The 21,214-nt window shown below is 44.9% G+C and overlaps 1 protein-coding gene across 3 annotated transcripts in view; it reads left to right on the top strand.

Annotated features, from left to right (window-relative positions):
* Positions 1-21,214, top strand: part of LRMDA (leucine rich melanocyte differentiation associated) — a 1,083,787-nt gene that overhangs the window by 544,899 nt on the left and 517,674 nt on the right. For all 3 annotated transcript variants that reach the window (XM_064488025.1, XM_064488023.1, XM_064488024.1), the window contains exons 4-5: positions 8,163-8,300; positions 19,145-19,262. In XM_064488025.1, coding sequence (XP_064344095.1) covers positions 8,163-8,300; positions 19,145-19,262 — 256 coding nt within the window. The remainder of the gene's footprint in view (positions 1-8,162; positions 8,301-19,144; positions 19,263-21,214) is intronic.

The raw sequence follows: 21,214 nt of genomic DNA, 5'->3' as shown, positions 1-21,214 counted from the left end.
CCTCCCTCTTTGGGCAGCCCCGGATCTGTTCTCTCTCTCTGAGGTTGGTTTTGATGTTGTTTTTGTTTTTAGATTCCACATATAAGAGAGATCATACAGTATTCATTTTACTCTGTCTAACTCATTTCACTTAGCATAATGCCCTTGAGGCCCCTCCATGTTGTTACACATGGCAAGACTTCATTCTTTTTTTTTTTTTTTTTGCTAGGGTAAATGAATGACCTTATCAGATCTTTTTTTTTTTAACATTTTTTATTGATTTATAATCATTTTACAATGTTGTGTCAAATTCCAGTGTTCAGCACAATTTTTCAGTCATTCATGGACATATACACACTCATTGTCACATTTTTTTCTCTGTGAGTTATCATAACATTTTGTGTATATTTCCCTGTGCTATACAGTGTAATCTTGTTTATCTATTCTACAATTTTGAAATCCCGAGATTTCATTCTTTTTAATGGATAAATAATATTCCATTGTGTGTGTGTGTGTGTGAGAGAGAGAGAGAGAGAGAGAGAGAGAGACAGACAGAGACAGAGACAGAGACAGTTTCTGTCTCCATCTGTCCATGGACACTTAGGTTGTTTCTATATCTTGGCTATTGTAAATAATGCTGTAGTGAACAGAGGGGTTCATGTATCTTTTCAAGTTCGTGTTTTTGTTGTCTTTGGATAAATATCTAGCAGTGGAATTGCTGGATCATATGGTAGTTCTATTTTTAGTTTTTTTGAGGAATATCTATACTATTTTCCGTAGTGGCTGCACCAGTTTACATGCTTACCAATGGTGTACAAGATTTCTTTTTTCTCCACATCGTTGCAAATCCTTGTTATTTCCATGAAATGCCTTAGACTTGGGCTCTGTCAACTAGCTTTGCTGTGTAATAATCCACCCCCACAATTAGTGGCTTGAAAGAACAAATATTTTGTTTACAATTCTTTATGTCCGTGTTGGGGCAGGGCTTACTGGATGGTTCTTCTGCTAGTCTCGCCTTGGGTTGCTCGTGCAGCCACGGTGATTTGGAGGTTCATCTGGGGCTGGGTGACCTGAGATGGCCTTGCTTATATGTCTGGTGGTTGGTACTGGTTGTTGACTGAACTACACGTCTCCAATAGGCTAGCATGGGCCTCTCAATATGGGCGGGGTGTTGCAAGAGCAAAGCTCAATGTACAAGTGCTTTTCAAGCCCATTTTGCATCATGGGTGCTGCTGTCTCATGGCCAAAGCAAGTCATATACCAAATGTAGAACAGATATGAGAAGGAACTGTACGAGGTATGAATACAAAGAGGCACGACTCATTCCTGTAAACATCTAATACTCAGACCTTGGTATCTTGTCTCCTTAAGATTTTACTTTGTATTTGTAATAAAGGGGGACCTAGAACTGAGTAACTATTGATCTTCTAAAAAGGTCAGTGTTAACTCTTTCTGGTAAATTAAATCTTTTAAACATATTAGGGAGCTTGCTGTCAAATGGGATTCTGCCTCAAGTTCTTTTAAGTTTTGTTTTGTTTTTAATTTTTGGCTTTTTGGCATACGTAGAATGGTTCTTCACGCCCATGCCCCACCCATTTTATCTGCCTTGCAAATCTAGAGTTTTCCGTTTTGGTTTTGCATGTAGTTAGATATGTCTATACCATGGTCTTTGCGCCTGGATCCCGGGAGCGTGGGTTATGGGCTTCTCTTGTCCTTTAGCAGGAAGCACTGTCACACAGTGGTGAAGAGCAGCAGCTCTGAAGCCACACTTCCTGGGCTTGAACCTGGGTCCACTGCCTACTGCATGGCTTGGACAGGTTATCTCATATGTGTGTGCTTTGGTTTCCTCTGCGAGTTGGGGGCAGTAATAGTACTCACCCCATAGGTTGTTGTGAGGGTTACTCTAAGAATCTCACAAATATTAAGTTACTAAGAGTAGCACAGTAAGTTCTGTGTAAGGGTTAGTGTGACTGCCATTGTTAATATCCTGGAGTAATGACCTGACCTGGTCTATGTGCACCATGCTTTAGCCAAGGCCAGAATATACATTCAGAGTGCTGCTTTGACTTTTATAATTTAATATTATCCTCATCTCATTCTATGAGTTGAGTACCATCAGTAAATAATTTTCATTTTTATGAAAAAAACTGAAAGAGTGTGAACTTTGTGGAGTCACATGAATGGTCTGTGGTGGGGCTCAGACTAGAACCCAGGTGTACTCATCGCCAGCCCCAGACTCTGAAACCCAAGGAAGGGGCTGTCACTGCACAGGAGGAGGAACTGAGATGCAGGAGTCAGCTGCTTGAGCCTGGTCCCACAAGGCCCTGCCCTCAGCTGCAGAGGGAGCTGGAGGGGCATTCCAGAGCCCAAACCACGCATCTGGCAAATTTCTTCTCAGTTCACCAGTGCCTCCCTTCCCAGCTGCACACGTCCTCCTTGACTTCTTTGCCCTTTGTTGCATTTCTGTTCAGCCCTCAGCTTTGGTGTCCTGTGCTGGTCTCCCATCTGTCTCCTCATCTCCTGGTTCAGAGATGATGATCTCTCTCTCCTTCCTTTGGTTCATTTAGACTGGCCCCATAGTCACTGGCCATGGAATTGACCTCTTCATTCTCACCCACTCTCACCCATGAGCATGTACAGTCCCAGCTACATCGTGTCTGAATCCCCAATCCCAAATAAGGGAACAACAGACATGTCAGGAAAATGGAGATATTTAACCTTTGCACAATCAAATGATTCACCCCTGCTTTCCTTGTGGAGGTGGGTGCAGGGAAGGTTATGATAAGCTGACTGCATTTTAAATCATACTTCATTTCTTCATCTTTTTCTTTCCCTTTTTACTTCAGCACATGTATTAAGAGACAGTATGAATTGTAGTGCCAAAAGGAGGAAAGAATAGTGCTACATGTTACACAGCTGGGCAGAGGGAAGGGGACTAGTGCATGGAGTCAGAAGGCAGCACTGGAGCTTCCATAACAATTTACTGTGTCATCTTGTGGAAGTCTCTGTACCTTGGCAGAGGCTTCATTTTCTTTATCTGTAAATTGGGTATTATACATCTGGGAGTATTGTTGACAGATTGTCATGGCATTTTATGTGTGTGTGTGTGTGTGTGTGTATGAATGAAATCACTTTGTTAACACCGAAAACTTTACAACTTCTTTGTGGATTTTACTGTTAGCCAAGGCTTCAGTGCCTTAAAGGAATAAGCTCAAATTGAAATACCTAAAGTACAGAGCCCAGTGGGAAGACAGCATCTTATGATCTCCCACAAAAGCAATAATAAGACTCCTCATTTTTCAGTGTTTTGAATATTCTTTGTGTTAGGAAATTACGAGTCCTATGACCCCAGAAATATCAGTTCTTAGGACCTAGGTTTGTGACTGTATGACCTTTGAACCCAGTTTCCTTCACTGTTACCTGGATGTGAAAATATTTCTAATACGTGCATGTGTGAATCAAATACATGATGTAGACTGTTTAGTGTTCAAAAATCTTACAGTAGGATAAGCTCTGGTAGGAATACTTCCAGTGGTCATAGATGCTGCCCTTTGACCTGGAGCTGAGCCCAGAGGGAGGCACGTGCCCATTCTCACCTGGGAAGCAGCTTCGGACCTGTGCAGCTGGACGTGACACCATGAGACTCCCTTCCTCCTTTGGGCTCCAGACTTCAGGGCACAATGCGGCTTTGATCATGGGCTCTCTGCAGAAAATCTCCCTTGGCACACCTAGCCTTGACAGCTGGGCTTCTCGATGGCAACTTTCTGTAGACAACACTGAAAAAAATCTGAATGACAAGCGCTGCAGAAGCCTTGAGGAGGGAAACCAGGTGTGTGCGGAGAATCCAGCTGGAGAGAGCTGAAACTGTGCCAGGCAGCTTCACATTTTAAAAAGGGGGAAAAAAATAAAACCACCCTTAGGAGAATCTAGGAAAGTGTCCCCACCGAGGAGGTCTTGGTTGGCCAGGGACACCACGTTCCCTCCCCTGATTGCCTCTGGTTAACTTCTAGGCAACTTGACAAAAAGAAGTGTGACAAGCTCTGTCTCAGAGCTCGCAATCAGACCAGACAGGGCTGTGCTCATCCTCGCCGACCTAGGAGACCAAGAAACCAATTAAGGCTTGTTCTTGCGTTTCATCCTCTGGTAGTGGCATCAACATGATGACGACACTCTGGTCAGAGTTTCCATGGAGTAGGTGCTCGTGATTCCTGGCTGGTGTGGATTTGTGGGGACCACCTGGCTCAGCCCAGGTGATCATTTATTGGCAGTTGGAAGACTTAGGAAGAAGGACTCTCTTCTACAGAACATATCCTATAGAAGGCAGGCTGAGGGGCTCCAACAGATTTGCCATTTCTTGGATTCATTGGCACAGGATGGTGGAAGCTTCTTAAAGCCTGCAGACCTTTTGCTCAAGAAATCCCCGTGATCAAGACATAAGAATGAGTCTACATCTCCACAGCCTCCTGCTCAGGGGAAGATCTAGGTTGTGTGGAGTGTGAAACTTACATGATGCGAGGTGACCCTCTTGTTGGCAAAGACTATACAATTACAAATACAAAATTAGTGTGAGAATGAATGTATCTTTGGAATAAAAAATATATCAGAGGCAATTAAAAGTTCTTAAAACTGCCAAATGCTACACATTAAAATATTTAGAAAAGGAACAGTCTCTTTTATACTAAACATGTCTGTTTAAACACTTTTTTCTCACTTCTCTAATGCAAGTTCACTTATAACCTCATTACGTAATTAAATTTTGTAATATTTTCTGTAGAGAGAATGGGTAATTCCATCTAACTGAAAACTGATTTTTATGTTTAATATTTAGGGTTGTTTCTTTCAGTTTCACCACTTATTATTGGTAATTTCACCACTAAATTATTGGTAAAAATTTTAGAGTTACTAAATTTGTAAAGAAATTCTTACATACTTCTTTCATACATGAGCTAAAAGATTTCAGGATATTTCAAGTTAGCTGGGTTTGTGTGCGTGTGTGTACACCCTCAGCAACTTAATCTTAAATATTCTCTGAATTGGTAAGCTCCTTAACTTTTTTATCATAAGTTTTATGTTGGCCCCTGCGTGTTTGTGTCAGCATGGTAGGTGGTAAGAATATCACTGGAAGCCATTCCTATCGATACTGTTGTAGTAACCAGACCCAGAAGTCACTGTAGACCACAGACATGGACCCCACCGCACCCTAATTCAATGCCACTCCTTCACAAGTTTCTCTTAGACAGGTCCCCAGAATTCCCACGGCCACTGCAGCACCACCCAACTCAAGGAGAAATGTGACAGAAGAAGTCCTACTGGAGAAAGACGGTGATTTTAACTGATGGCGGTTTAAATAACCTACTTTTGCAGGCTTTACAAAAATATGTGACCCTGTGAGTATAGCCACGGCCTTTCCAGGGCTCTAGAAGGGACCCATCTAAGCAAGCAGCCCTCCCTCACAAGCTTTATTGGCTCTGTGATACATTTGCACGTGAAGATTTACTCAATTTGAACCAGGCCTGCTTCCCTGGATGGTAGAATGCTAGGCTGCCCGTCACTGGTCACCAAATGTTGAGGAATGACGGGGAGTTCAAGCCAACTCTATTGCCCAGTGTTTCCTAATTTGAGAATCTTACTGGTTTTGAATTCCATTCCTTCACATTCTCACCTTGGGGTGGTAGATGAAGAAAAGACAAAGGCTGAAGGAGACTTGGCTTGGATTCTGCCATCCGTAGTAGAAAGGGCTTCCCCTAGGTTCTCTAGGGCCAGTGTCCACATAAATAATTTGAATCACCTCGTATCAATACATCAGCACCATTTTGGCAGCCTACTATCTTGCAGTCTCACAAAAGAAATAACTGCACTGACCAGCAGGAGGGAGTAGCTTGTCTGGCTGCCCCCACCTAGAACTCAGATCTGGCTTGAGGCTTCCAGACAACCCAATGGCTGTGAGTCCTGGTGTTCTTTGGAGCATCCAGCGGGTCCCATGTGTGGGATGGAGGATTGGAGAAAACCGTGAAGAAGAGAAACCAGGTCAGGGCATGGGGAAGCCTACTTGAATGACACTGTTGGCCCCGCGCCAGTCCTGGGTACCGGTTTGTGATTTAAAATTTTTTGTGGAAGGCACTCCAAAGCACAGGGGTCCCCGAGGAGCCTCTACCCGAGTTGAAAGGCAGGACTGACAGAGTACTGGCAATATTCTTTTTTTTTTTTTTAATGTAGAAAGACAGAAACTGCTAGAAAAAACAAGTTTTCCCTGAAATTGTTCACTGTCATTTTAATTGGTTTTCTTTAAATGATTTTCTTAAAGACTATGGTGACTGAACTTTAAAAAGTAGTAAATGTGTTTTGTCTTCAGTGATGAAATACATAGATGTTTTGACTCCTGGCCGCTCATCTGCCGTACTTCAAGCTTCGCTCCTTGGTGGGACCTGGTCTCTAGTCTTCGCCCCGTGACCCCATTCCCATCACCCTCCTTCTGGTGGCCCTTGTGGTCATTCCTGGATGTTACTTGTTAAAGATGGGAAGGACTGATAACTTTGATGTCCATCGTTCTGTCTTTGTTTAGGAAGTGGGGATGATGTTGGCAAATTGAATCCCCCTCTGGGTGAGTGTGCTCGAACCCTTTTTTACTAGTTTTTCCCTCCTTTGCTTCTGCTCTTCTTGTGTCTTCTGGGTCTTGCTCCTCCTGGAATACAGTGCTTCTTCTTGCATATGGTGGTGACAGAGTGTGTGTATGAACAGTGAGAGAAGGAACTGAGTTTGGAGAATATAAGTTTGAAGGGAGACATGAGCTTCAACCACCTGAAAGGTCGTCACGTGGAAGAGATGAGAGGCTTATTCTTTGTGACCCCAAGTAGCTAAATTGGGTCAGTGGGTGGGAATTCAAGGAAAATTCAATTTCTGGGGAAAGAAAAACTGTCTCTTAGGGTTGTCAGAGATAGAACGAGCTACCTTGTGGTGACTCTTTGGAAGATGTGTTTGGGACTAGATTCAGTCATTGGTTGGAATTGGAGTTCAGCTGAGAAGCTGAATGTGAGAAAACTGAGGAAACATCCCAGGGTTAGATAGCACCCTCACAGCATGAGGAAAGCCCTTTTATTTATTTCATGAGGCCGTCTGGACCTCACTCAGTTGTATCCGAGTCTTTGACTCTTGCTTGCTGTAGCCGCCCTTGTGTGTCTGTATACTCTGCCGTCATTCCCTGGCCAGGAGCCTGCTCTGTCTGCTGATCCTGGCTAACTCCTCTCACTGATGGGCTCCTGGTAGTTGTGGACTCTGTTCACAGACTGTCGATGAGCTTGCCTGGGGCTCCACTCATCTGTGTGTGGCCCAAGCCAGGAGCCATGTGTGGACTAGTCCTCTGAACCTGTGACTTTTGCCTTCTGTGGTTTGGAGGTCTCAGCATTTATCTTGACCGAAGACTGGGTCCCACAGAGGGGATGGATCATGGAGTGATCTCAACACCAGGCCTTACTTTTTCTCTTTCATTCTCTCCTCTATAGAATATTTGATTCATAACAGATTCTCAGGAAATGCATTTTGACCTGCCTGGCTTCACTAAACCCATCCTAACTTACCCCGTTTGTCTTCTCCGCCTAGCTTTGTTCTCCATTCACCCAGTGCAGAGTATTACTCCCACCAGCGAGGCCACTGGGCAGTGCTTAGCTTCACCGCAGCCTTTCAGATCATAGGGGATGCCAGTCCCTGTTGGCATCCATGCCATTCCCATGTCTTAATGATAAATTACCCCTTAGAGGAGAAAGAATATATTTCTGATGAGGCCTTTGGAAGTAATTTCTTGCTTTGATTACTAGAAAAAATAGTTTTATGGATTTGCCTATTGTAAAATATTTTACTACGTGGCATCTACCCTTCATTTAAAACAAAAATAAAACTGTATAGGAAAGAAATGAACAGTAAGAAACAATTAAGTTCATTCAATCTCTTAAGTGATCTAGACTTAACCTCACCTGCCCATAGGAAAAGCTGGGTTGGGTCCCCAGGAGTAGGGATGAAAAGCCAGCCATGTGACACGCCCACAGCAAGTTGATTTGAACCCTCACCCAGATCATCTCATGGGAGCAGACTGGACTCATCAGCCGCTCAGCTGTGCCTGTCAGTTACAGTCTGTGCTTCTTGCTAAGCCTTTTGTCTTTCGAGACCAAGATCCTTAACCTTTGTCACATCACTGACTTGGAGTGTCTGCTTGATCACCTGGCAGAAGTGACGCCAGCTCTGGAGTACCTCAGCCTGCTGGGGAATGTGGCATGTCCCAACGAGCTGGTCAGCCTGGAGAAGGATGAGGAAGACTACAAGAGGTACAGGTGAGTGCCGAGGGGTCGAGGATGGTGTGAGAGGGGGAAACGGCATCTTTGGGGATGTAGTGTTATCTTCTGGGGTACACAGGGGTGTTGCGCAAGTACCAGCGGCCTCCTCGTGATGATGTTAAACTTTCCCCCTTGGGTGCCCTACAGCCATTGTCTCCTCTCATTGAAGGTAATGGAAGCCAAGAAACATGGAAAGATGTTGAGTGGCCTCCTTCAGGGGTTGACAAACTTTTTGGTAAAGGGCAAAATAATAGTCTGTGTTTTGAAAGTCATATATTCTCCTCCACAGCTATTCAACTCTTTTGTTCTAGCGCAGAAGTAGCCATGAACAATTTGTGAATGAATAGGCAAAGCTGTGTTCCAATAAAACTTTGCTTACAAAAACACAGGGCAGGCCAGATTGGACCCTTGGGCTCTGTTTTGCTGGCCCTTGCTCTGTGCTGTAAGATCTTCCTGTTTGCTTCAGAGTTACTATTTGGAGCAAAAGTACTTCCAGTGAAAGTTTAGGAAGCTTATGTACAGTCCCCAGAGGAAGTCCTATAAGGCCCATGACTTTGTTCCGTAAAGCTTTGCCTCGGTATTCACCAACCGTGTGCTTTGACGGACTCCAAGTAGAAATAAATGCTTTCCTTTATTCTTCCTCCTTCTTAACCATCTGCTTTGAAATACGTGATCCACACTCACCTCTCCTTAGGGAGTCTTCTTGATCTTACCCATTTTACTAAACTCATTTTGTTTTCCTTCTTCACTTTGAATTCTGTACGCTCTCATTTGTGATTGTTGTTTTTTAAATGTTTTTAGTGATCATTTCCTCTCTATTATGATCTAAGCTCTCATGAACACTCCCCCCTGAATCAATGTGGGAGGGAGGGAGGAAGGAAATAAAAGGCAGGTGGGGCTACTAGAAATAAGTTTGGCAGAATTTGGGAGAGAGGAACTGGGTCTCTTGGGGCTCAGATTTTTCAATCTGTAGTGACCCACAAAGAGATGTAGTTGGCGGCATACATTTTGTATAAAGGCAAAGCCATAAGAAATAATGAAGGCTATTATTGAAAATTATATATTAAAAAATAAATATATACACATGCATAGGTACACACATACATGTTAGTAAGGGTCCAGCAGAAATTCAGTTGTATTTCTTTATTGGGAAGAATTTTGTACCTTTAACCTCATTTTCTAGTTTCTCCGTTAGTTTTGTAGCAGTCCTAGACTATTTTTAAGCCGTCTTAGAGTAAAGTTCCTCCCCTACTTTAAAAGAAATGTGTTAAGTCTTTTTTCCTCATGAAGATTTGTATTTGGGGTGTGATACTGTCGATTTGAATGTGAGTTCTGTTAGGAGAAATATGGCTAATATCCAGCAAGTGAATAGTTAAAATTTCTAAATCAACCTGTTAGGTTGAGCACTTGGAACTTAATTGTCTTCTTTTACACTTTTATCAACTTTGACACATTTGACAGCTTGATTTTAGTTATGAAGGGGTTGCTTAAAACATATTTTATCTTCCCACAGCAACTTATTTATAAGATATGTCTTGGAAAGGTCAAGGGGGTTCAAGAGGGTTCTCTCAGTTAACATTTTTAGTAAACCAAGCATTTTGGGGGAAATCCTCATTTGTTTTCTGACACTTTTCTTTAGTTTTCTGGTTTTAATTCTGTAAAATCGCCCAATGAATTTTACATGCATACGTATGTGTGCATGTGTGTATATGTCTATGTATGTATGCACACAGTCACCCACATGTTTGTTCATTCATTCGCTCATTCATGGAGCTATATGTGTGAGTCAAACTGAAGGTACATTTTTTGTTGCTGTTGTTTTGTAATGAAAGAAGTAGAGCCAGGAAAGTCTCCAACTCCACCTTATTCTGTTCGGTCTCAGAGAGAAGACTTGTAAGGTTGTAAAAGGACAAGAAAAGCCAGCAGTAATTTTTGGTATTGTAACTAGTTTGCAAAATACCAGTTTTGCAAAATTGCAGTGATACTAAGACCCACGATGTAAAGGGTCAGATGTAGGGTTCAGCTTTGTCAGTGGGAACTTTAACATGGGGAGGACACTTTAGATCAATGACCCTTAACCAAGGCTGTATTTCTGAATCATCCAAGGCATTTTGATTCATTTAGTGACAAATGCAACAAAATAGTCAAAATTTGACATTGGTGCTAGGTTAAGAACTATTGGACTAAGGGGTATTTACAGTCCCTGTTGGCTCCAGCACTCTGAGATGCTCCCCACCTAAGTAGTTAGAGTTCTGCTTTTAGCACCTCAGCCACTTTAAATATTCCATCTTGTATATTTCTCTCACTACTTCATATATGTCGACATCCAGAGAGTGGCTTCCAGCAGGTCAGGGCTGAATTTTTGTGCCCTTTGTAGCCTTATCAATACCTGAAGCAGTGTTGGCCATAGGGGAAAGGTTTGGTAACTGTTCCCTGAGGCTGGCTTGAAATTACCCTTCCCTCTGAAGAGCTGAGTACTTAAAGAGGGATGCAGGGCCCTTTGGACACCTCAGATGCTCACTGTCCATTTGGAATTAGGTCCACTTGGATGTCAACAAAGACACCTAACAGGCAAAGAACTGTCTTTCAGACTCCACCCAAGTGTTGGTTGTTGGGTCACGATTCTCTTAGGGAAGCCTTGATTCTGGAAGAGTGGGCTATCTCATGGGCTGACCTGGGTACCCTCCAAGCAGATCCTCCCTACTCCAGGTCTGTTGCCCTGGAAACCATGGAGGGATGGGGCTGGGCAGGCTGCATGCTAGGGTACATATGGCAAGGTCACCATGAGGAGCTGGATTCTAGAGGCTGCACACAGCCGAAATCACATCTAGTCACAGTTACCTTAGAAAACCCCCAGGTCAGCTGCAACAATAGCAAGATGCTCATTCTCTGAGAGAGACAGGGGCTAAGAACAGTGGGAGGGACGTTACATCTGCGCCCACCCAGTTACGCATTGACTGCACGGCTTCTGCTGGTTGAGTGGAATGGTAAGCCTCTTCTCTTTCTATTCTAAATTTTTTATTCATTTTACTTATTTTTTATTTCTGGTTGAACAGGCACTCTCACCCTTGCACGGGGATCAGATGCATGTGTGCAGGCTGCGTTCTGTTCTATGATCTGTAAGCAGCTCTTCTTTGTTCATCCCAGAGTTTGGGCTTCATCTGCCCCTGAAAAATTTTAGAGTTTGACAGTAAGACTTTTGAGGCCTGTGTTGCTGTGGCATTTATGTTTCTACAAAGCAATAAGGCCACTTCTTTTTTCCCCTTTTGGTAAAATATTTTCCTGGCCCTTCATCCACAAAGCATGGGGTCTGCCTTCCTTCTAGCTGTTACCCAGAGCCTAATAGTAGGGCCTCTATGTAAATTTATGTGACATTTTTCACTAGAAAATTGCTTAAAAAATGAATGCTGTTTCTGCAGTTTACTCTTTTTCACTTTAAGTACATTTTCTGACAATATGTCTTCTATTAATCATTTAAGCAATAGTAGGAGCCTTAAAGGAGTGTATTCAGAAGCAAGAACCCATGGTTCATTTAGTGCTGTCTAAAAAAATTTCTTATTGATTGGCATCCTCTGTGGTTATGTGATGTAATATTTATAATATGTCACCCAGCCATACATCAAAACAAGTATGTCTGTTGTTTCATTTCCATGAGAGATGTTGATTTCAGAGAGGTCAGCCCAGTTTTAGGTCACATTGTGGCCAAACCACTGGACCAGAAATGGGAAGTGACGAGATTTATGGGGCTGCTGGAAATGGCTCCTCAGAAGCTTCAGTGAGTCTTTCCTCCCCTCCCCCCACATCACCGTTTTCCTTCCTCACTTACCCCCTGTGCGCCCAGTTGGATTTTCTTGGCACACATCCCCACCATAAAATGGGCTCATTAAATCTGTATATAAGCATGAACATACTACCAAGTTGTGAGCAGTGCCCAGGTCCTGCTGGGGCAGAAGCAAAACCGAGCCTGGAGTTTCTCTCCACCATTCATCATAGTTCATGGCTGAAAGACGTCCATGGCCATGTTATTGCAGGAGCTTAAACCTGCCCATGCTTTGCTGGGTGTGCACACTGTGCCGCTATTTTGGAATGAATGTTGAATGGAGGTGCATGTGATCAGCAGCAGCCTTCAGGACCGGGGCAGGGAGAGAGCAGGATGGCAGAGCTGAGCTTGGGGGACCAGCATCGTGCTGAGGATCCACTTGGGGCCACCTGTGGACTTCACCACTGGCCAAACAGTGAATCAAGTAGGGGGAGCTCAGGTGCCCAGAATGGTCTGCTCCTTGCCTTCCTCTGCAGTTCTCTTCTTTCCTCATCCTGCAGGAGAGACAGAAGAGCGAAGGTCAACAGGGCCCAACTGCTGGACCTCAGGTGTCAAATAACCGAGTTGGTCTCCTGCCAGCAAATCCTTTGTCATTTATTCTCTCTTGCCCCTCCATTCGCTGGTTGGCCTCTCCTTCCTCCCTCCTCCTCAGTAGGCCCCTCTGTATTCCTTACAACTTTAAATTACTTAAAACGTGGCTCCCTTTCTTTGTTTCCTTGCAGGGGGCAGCCGTGGGCCTGCCCAGTGTCCGCAGCACTCATCCAAGGGGCAGGAGGGAGGGCTAGCACCATTTCCCAGCCCTAGAGGGGGAGCCATAAAACTTGTGGCTTACATAACCCAGCTCGAGTTCTCCAGCTAATCTACGATCTGGGCTTTGAAGATCACAGGAAAGCAAAGGTCACGACCCAGAGATCAAAGTGACAGAAGCCCACCGAGTAATTGCTGGCTACCCTCCGTAGAGGGCCCTGGTCTGTCCTGTGGGTGTATTGTTTGCCCTGAGACTTCAAACGTGCTGCCAGTGTGGGCGAGGGAAGTCAGCTGGCCTTGGCTCGTTGTCCAGCGTTCATTAATGCTGTAGGTGAGCTCACCTCGGCTCGTTAGAGGGGCATCGTTGTCATCCCTCTGAGCATGAGGCCTTCTTCCACTCGCAGGGTTTGTTCCTTCCTCTTTGGTCCTTATTGACTCTTCCTCACAGTCCTCCTTTACCTGGAGGTGTGAGGGGGTGGGTCGACCAGGAAATTGGCGTAATAAGAAAGGAGGATATGGATGTGTTTACTGTCAATTCACTTGGAGGCAGAAAGAATTCAGGCTAAAGCTTAAAAGAGACTGAGGCGGGACTTAGCTCACTTCCTTCCCTGCACAGCTGGAGAAACCGAGGCTCAGGCGGGCGGCAGAGACTGAACCAAGATGGCCCAGCGAGCGAAGCTCAGAGCCTGGGCTCTTCCCTCTGCCCTGCCAATCCCCAGGCTTCTTGTTTTGAAAACCTCCCCTTTTTTTTCACTTTCTGCCACCCCCAACACCTTAGAGCTTCGGTGTCTTCAGTAAGCCACGGCTAACTTTTAAAAACGCGTCAGACACACCTGCTGTTGATGAGCGCTTTTGAGCAGCGTGAGGTAAGCAGTGTTTCCAAACAGGGTTGATGTCATCCAGTCAAAAGCAAGGAAGCCTGATGTTTTGTTGGCCTGTTCACTCTACTCTATTAAGCTTTGTGAAAGGTTGAGAACAGTTCACCCATCACCGATGGCTGCCCTCAGGGGCCCCTCGTGGGGCGCCAGTCACTTCCAGCATGTCTCCCCACCCACCATGCACAAGGGCGGGGAGGCAGCAAGAAATAACAGGAAGAAGCACAGAATGCCGTCAGTGCAAGGATGTAGGTGAAATCCCAGTGACCCCGCATCCTGAACCCTCGGGATCTTGAGTTAGAGTCTCCTCAGAGGAAGAAACAGGACATCCAAGCCCAGGAGCAGACCATGGAGATCTGCCTCAGTCTGCTTCTGGGGTTGTGCAGAGCTACCGGGGCATGGCCAGGTCCCCTGGGGTAGCAGCTGTGGGCAGGAGAGAAGAGCATCCTCCCCTCCCTTTGGAGTCGATTTGAAAAATGCCGGAGCTTTGGGATTTCAGTGGAGAAGATGGATTTGGAAGCAAAAAACAAACAAACAAAAAAGGCTGTCTGCTGTTCCTTTTCTCCCCCTAGCAGCTTTAGGTGTCTCCTTAGGAAAGTTCTTTAAGAAAATGGAGCGTTCTATATGAAGAGAGAAGACCTGAAAAGCTCCGTGTGTGGGTCTCGCTGTTAGAGAATCTGTTTGCAGACAGAGACAGATGGGTCTTTTAACACCTTCCCAGGGTCCCTGGTCTCCTCTGGATAAGCTCACCTTCCATATCACAGCCTAGAGCATCCCTGATTTCCACTCCCCACCCCTGGCCCTGGGGCTTTTGCCCAGACGACTTGGGAAGGTCAGGAAAATTGGCGTTGCCCTCTGGAGCTGGGGACATGAGACTTAGAACTTAGACGGATCTCTTTTCATTAAGCAGTGCCCTGGCTTAACAAGCAGTTTTATAAATCTGAAGCTGTCTCCGGGTGTCGCAGGATTTATAGACGGGGGTTTCTGCCATAAAGTGGTTTATGATGGCTGCCTTCTGTGTTATTAGTAGCTGTCTCTTCCTTCAACCATTGCTGTTTGATAATAGCCTTAAAACACCCAGAATTACTTACCTGCAAGCCCCATTCCCGATAGCCCCTGTTGACAGTCTGAATAAGTTTACTGCCCTTTTGTTGTACTTTGCCTTCAAAACAAACTGATTGAACCATCAATAGCTCGTGGAAGCTGACAGAGGCATGTCATCTGGACTAGCCCTTGTGACTGCAGGTTATCTGGGGGAGTTAACCTTCCCACATTGTTAACTGAAATGTTTTATGTACTATGCAAGTTTAGGATACGGCTGTGATAACCCCGGTAACTAAGTCATACATCACAGTAAAGAGATTTTGGTGCAACAAATAACCCTGGATTAAATTTACAAGGGTTGAATTGATATTGTAAAAGCCTTCATTCTGGGGCTTCGGGAATCCTCTCTTGTATTTTTATGGCAAACTTGTATTACACTCAGGATTGAAGCTGCAGCTTTTGACACCCAGACATGACCTAGAACAAAAGGAAATAGATCTCCCAAGACCAGAATGGGACAGGCAGGCAGAAAGCCCACTGACTTATCACTTGGCAGTAGTGTTTGGAGCCAGTTCCAAACCACCAAAGGGCAGGAAGGTCTGGTGGACGTGGTTGCCGTCTGGGTGTTGGGTACCACGGACACTGGGGCAGGGCAGACCATGAGCTGCAGTGGGAAGGAGACTCATTGCTGCCTTGCCAACCTCTTAATTCCAAAACTATTATTCCTCGTGGTGTTATTTTTTTTAACATTTTTTATTGATTTATAATCATTTTACAATGTTGTGTACAATTCCAGTATACAGCACAATTTTTCAGTTGTACATAAACAAATATATATTCACTGTCACATTTTTTTCTCTGTGAGCTACCATAAGATCTTATATATATTTCTCTGTGCTATACAGTATAATCTTGTTTATCCTACAATTTTGAAATCCCAATCTATCTCTTCCCACTCCTCGCCCCCTTGGCAACCACAAGTTTGTATTCTATGTCTGTGAGTCTATTTCTGTTTTGTATTTATGCTTTGTTTGGTTTGTTTTTTTTTTTTTATATCCCACATATGAGCGATCTCATATGGTATTTTTCTTTCTCTTTCTGGCTTACTTCACTTAGAATGACATTCTCCAGGAGCATCCATGTTGCTGCTCCTGGGCACATATCCAGAAGGAACCCTACTTCAGGATGACACCTGTACCCCAGTGTTCATAGCAGCATTATTTACAATAGCCAAGACATGGAAACAGTCTAAATGTCCATCAGCAGAAAGAAGATGTGGTATATTTATATGATGGAATACTACTCAGCCATAAAAACCGACAACATATCGTGGTGTTATTTTCATTTGGACAGTGGTTCTCAGCAGGCCTAGCAGCATGGATCAGCCTCACCTGGAAACTTACTAGAAACGTGAACTCTAGGCTCCTTTCCGGATGTAGTGAATCAGAAACTCTAGGGTGGGGCCCTGCTATCTGTGTTTCAATAAAGCCTCGGGATGCTGATGCCCCCCTCAGTCCAAGAACCATTGTGCTAGAATGTGGACTCCTTGAGAGTAGAGACCGTGTCTGTTTTGTGCACCACCTTACTCTCAGCCCCCGGCAGAGTTCCTGGCAGGTGGTAGCTGCTCAATATTTATTAGTTGGTTGAATGAATGTGTAAGTAGATGAAACAAGATGTGTCATAAGGGATGAGCTTTGGGCCCTGAGCTGGGTCTCAGACTGAACTATGTGAGACAAGCTTTCCTAATGTCCCTCAAATGTCTTGAAGCATCAGCCACCTGGTGGGTGGCCAGCGGGGTGGGAGTCAGTCCACCCCTAGCTTCAGGGGTGACTCCCAGTGAATTTCATGGGTGTTTCTTTGGTTCTATGAGAAGAGAGCTCTGAAAACTGTAGCTCTTTGTCATCTAAAATTTTTAACTAGCTTAAAAGCCAGCACCTCTCTCTCTCTCTCTCCTTTGATTTCAGGGCTGAGATCCAAAGTGGGGCAAAATGACAACGTGCTGTCTGTTGTCACCGGGGTTCCTGCCAGCCCCATGAAGACATCTTTCATTCCATCATTAAACATTGGCTGATTTTCTAATACTGATGTTTTCTTCACCTGAATATTCATCTTTCCCCACCCTACACTTAGTGGGTGTCTTTACTCCTTTGAGCGTCACTCCTGACATATTGTTTCTGTCTGTGCGTGTCTTGATTTGAAAGAATCTGTTGTCATCAAGACTTTGCTGCTACAGGCAAAAGATGGAAGTTTTCTGAGACACTGACTAAGGCCAGAGGGAGTTCTCCTCAAGGAAAGAAAGGTCATACAGGCCTTGGTGGAAATCTTCTGATTTGGGGTAAGCTGAGGTGGCATTTAGAGAGGGAAGGGAAAGGCTCGGGGAGAAGTAGGAGAGAAGGTAATGAATAGATTCAGGCCAGGGAGGAAGCAGGAAGTAGTCAAGTTTCCAGACCTCAGATGTTGGTGTGGCTATTTCTAGGGGAGGAAAAGGATACCACAAGAGAATTCAGAGATATTTTAACTTTACAAGTGAGGAAAATGAAAGCTGTGAGTGGAACCCTCTAAGCTGTTGTCTCTGGCATTTGGGTGAAAAACAGCCTTACCCGGACGAGCACTTAGGAGGCCACTTGGTAACATGAAAACACCTGATGAACCCAAGGCTCCCCCGCGGAGGGAGGCCTGCTGCACATGCCAGGTAACATTTGCACTGAGAAAAAGCTCGGCGCTTGGGACTGCTGGAGGCCTGGGTTCTCTGAAGCTTTCTTGAGATTTCCTGTTCCTCTTTCTCCATACTCCCAGAGCTACTTTGTGCATAACCTCAGTCTGGGCACTGAGCTATGCTGATTTCTAATTTCTCTGTGCAAGTGTGTCTTCCTCATTGCACCAAGAACCCCTTTAAGAGCAGGAACCATGTTGTAATCACCTCTGTATACCTGGGGCCTGGCACATAGTAGGCGCTTGAGAAATATTTGGGTGACTGAAATGAACTGGTATTCTGTGGAGTCCATTCTAATGCTGCTGTCCAAAAGGGTATGAGGGGGAGAAAGAAAACTGGCCCCTACCTTCAAGAAGCTTATACTTTAGGTGAGGAATAAACTGAACACCAATAAAACAATGAAAAAAAACAATAAAATGTTAGATTGTATGGTGCTGACAGTGTCTCCTGAGAGCGTGGAGAAGGGAGAAGGCAGTGTGGACTGGAGGTGCCCATCAAGACAGCTTGATAAGGGCTGGGATTTGAAAAATGAGTGAATGCTGTGGGGGCTGGTACAGGAAGGGAAGGTCAGGTTCCCCGGGAGGTGACTTACTGCTCTTGACGCTGGGTACTCACCGCTTCCTCCTAGACAGGATGCGGTCTAGACAGTTGCTCCTTTGAGTGATGGAGTATGGGGGCCTGATGGAGAGCATCTGAGTGGGGGACTGTCACTGAGGAGGAAGTAGAGGCAGCTGTCTGTACCTTTCATGTATTTATTTATATGTTTTTATACCTATTTCCTGGCTGAGTGAATCTTCTTATCAACTCCATACACCAGCTTAAGGATCGTTCCTCACACAAGCAGCCAGTCATTGGGTTATCCTTGGTGGCCACAATGGATCTAAAGACTCTTTCCAGGGGAATAGTGAGCATATAGCATTTTTTGGCTATTAATGTCCCCTAGGCACCATCTCCTCTTCTTTCTCCTCTTCCTAATGCCACTGTAGCGGTAACTCCGTGACGATGAGAAAAAAAATCCTCAGGACCCCTGTTTGATTCCTCCAGGAAGCATTTCTCAGCTGTGTGTTCCTTACTTCCATCCCAAAGTCATCCAGGTTATTATAGATCCATTGTCCTGATGACAAATCGAAGGCTCTTATCTCATCTTCAAAATAAAGATTTACTATTATCTCAGAGATGAGAATGGTCCAGATGATGGGTCGGAATGGCAGTGACATAAATGCTACGGTCAGGCTGTAGGTTATTTTCACTGAGAACTTCCTGTGTAGCAAGGACGTTGGGTCCGTTTTCCAGACTGGGACAGAGACACATTGATAGATTCTTCTTCCATGGGTGTGTGTGTGTGTGTGTGTGTGTGTGTGTATTTGTGTGTGTATATGTGTGTATCTACCTTTGAGTCAAGAGTAACCATTAGTGAATATTTTAAAAGTTTAGTTGTATATCTGTGTAAAATATAACCAATTGGATTTCCCCAAAGAGTCATTCTTCATTCTTCGTGAGAGAAGAGAGGAGAAGCAGCAGATAAGCTCTAAATCTGCGAAGACCTCACGGTACAGATTCCTGAGCATCAGACAAATTGCATGAACCTTTGAGGCCGTCACCCTCAGCCTTCCTGAGCTGTCTCTGACTGATCTCTTTCCAGATACTTTGTTCTGCACAAGCTGCCCAATTTGAAGTTTCTGGATGCCCAGAAAGTCACCAAACAAGAACGAGAGGAAGCTTTGGTCAGAGGAGCGTTCATGAAGGTGGTGAAACCCAAGGTAAGCGCTCTACTCACTGTTTTACACGAGGATTTATGTCTCACCTGTTGAGTACTCTTTGAGCCTGGTGGATACCCTCTTATGTGCTGAGAATGGGGAGATCTCACAACAGGATTTCATCCATGAACACACTGTTGGCCAAATAAGGAGGAATACGGGGTATAAACTGGAACTTCCAGTGACCCAGTCTAAGTGATCTTATTTGTAAGGTGATTTTATGCTGGTGGCTCTTTTATCAATGAAGCAGCATCATACACAGCCCGATGGTGACATTCCTGGAGGGGGATTTCAGACCACCTTGAACATGTTTCATTTACAGGGTGGGGCCTCTGCTGGTCTGGAGCTGAGAAAGGAGAAAAAGGAAAGCAGTGGGCACTGACTGTTTCTCAGGTGGCAGGATTCGTCACATGCCTCGTAGGGGCCCTTTTTTCTTGGGACCAAAGGGTATCTGGGGGAGAGTGACTGTCTTCTGTTCACAGGTGAGGGCTCAACAGCTCTTGGAAAGGAAATGTTATCAAGGAAGGCAGTTTTTCTGGCAGTCAGTGTGACCTGGGACTGGCGTGTGCCCCCTCCGTGTGTCTGTCCAGAGCTCACAGGCATGCTGTTTGCCGACCTTTCCTTCATCAGCTGAGTCTGCATCGAGGCTGTGGGACTGGACATGGTGTCGCCTTAATGACAGCGTTGATGAGGTGGGGGAGATTTGGCTTTGGGTCTTGGATTCAGACACAGGGAAATGATTACGGACATGGGCTTGGGAGGACGGGGTTCCTTCAGTGTAGCCTGAGGCTGGGGAACGGACTCGATGACCCCTCTGGAGGTCCACCCCGGCCCTGGAGCTCTGTGGAGCTACAGTCGCTTCCTGTGGGATCCTGTCTGGTGTGTTGAAAACACTGGTCCAGATACCCTCGAGGTCCCGTTTGTCCTCACTGATCGACTTAGAACGCTCTGCACGTGCATTGGAAATGATTGAGAGGGAAAGAGGAAAAAACAAACAGAACCAAAACAGAAAAATGAAACCTCTTCCATCAAGTTGAGCAGCTGGCAGCAGACCTCAGGCCACTTCCTTTCCCTGAATCCATGAGGTGCAACTTATTTCCCGTTTTGCTGAATAAAATCGCTAACAGTTGTGGAAATATACGATATGGAGAGTATAATCCTGGCAGATAAATGTATTGTTACCTGTTTCAGCATGCGGGAAATTAATTGAGTGATTCATTTCGTAGCTGTTAAAGTGTTAACAGTTTTCCTTATCGAGGCACCGATTTGATATATTGCTCACGACTGCCTTTAGTTATTCCAGCTTTGGTAATTTTGTCCAAATGAAGTAATTTATTTCTTGGCCTCTTTTTTTTTTTTTTTTTTTTTTTTTTTTTTTTTGGTTAGGAGATTCCAGAGACAGCCAACATCACCAAACAAAGTACAACAAATGGACTGTTTATAGTATCTTGGGTTCCTGCCCACTCTACATTTCTCACCATCATGTATACGTGTGCTTTATGCAGGAAATACCATTTCTCTTGCTCTCATTGTCTTGGACAGGGAACCTCCATGTTGTCAGTGGAGATCTGGAGGGGTCTTAAAGGTAATATCCGCCATGTTGGGGTGAGGGGCTCAGTGGTGTCCACTAACATTCCAAGGGTCATTGTCTCCAGTTTTGTGAATCTTCACATAGCCCTTTAGTGTGGAAAAAGGATGCATCGGCTTCCTTCACGGATGAGGTACCTCGGGCCTAGAGACGCTACTCGGGCTGCCCACGTCACCAGCTGATGAGGGCTGGGGCCCATGCCTTCCCCGGGTGTCTGACCCCAAGCCCACTTGCTTCCGCTCTGATCTCTTCTGACCCCTGGAGCATCGAGCTGCACTTTCTCCCCATGCATCTCTGCTCAAACAGAACCTCCAAGGGAGGCCTAAGAAAACAGGTAAAAGCAGGACTGTTGGGTTAGAGGAGAGAC

Source organism: Camelus dromedarius, chromosome 8, assembly GCF_036321535.1.
Source record: "Camelus dromedarius isolate mCamDro1 chromosome 8, mCamDro1.pat, whole genome shotgun sequence".
Classification (NCBI taxonomy): Eukaryota; Metazoa; Chordata; class Mammalia; order Artiodactyla; family Camelidae; genus Camelus; species Camelus dromedarius.
Note: the sequence above shows the minus strand (reverse complement) of the source record. Positions and strands in the feature narration are given on the sequence as shown.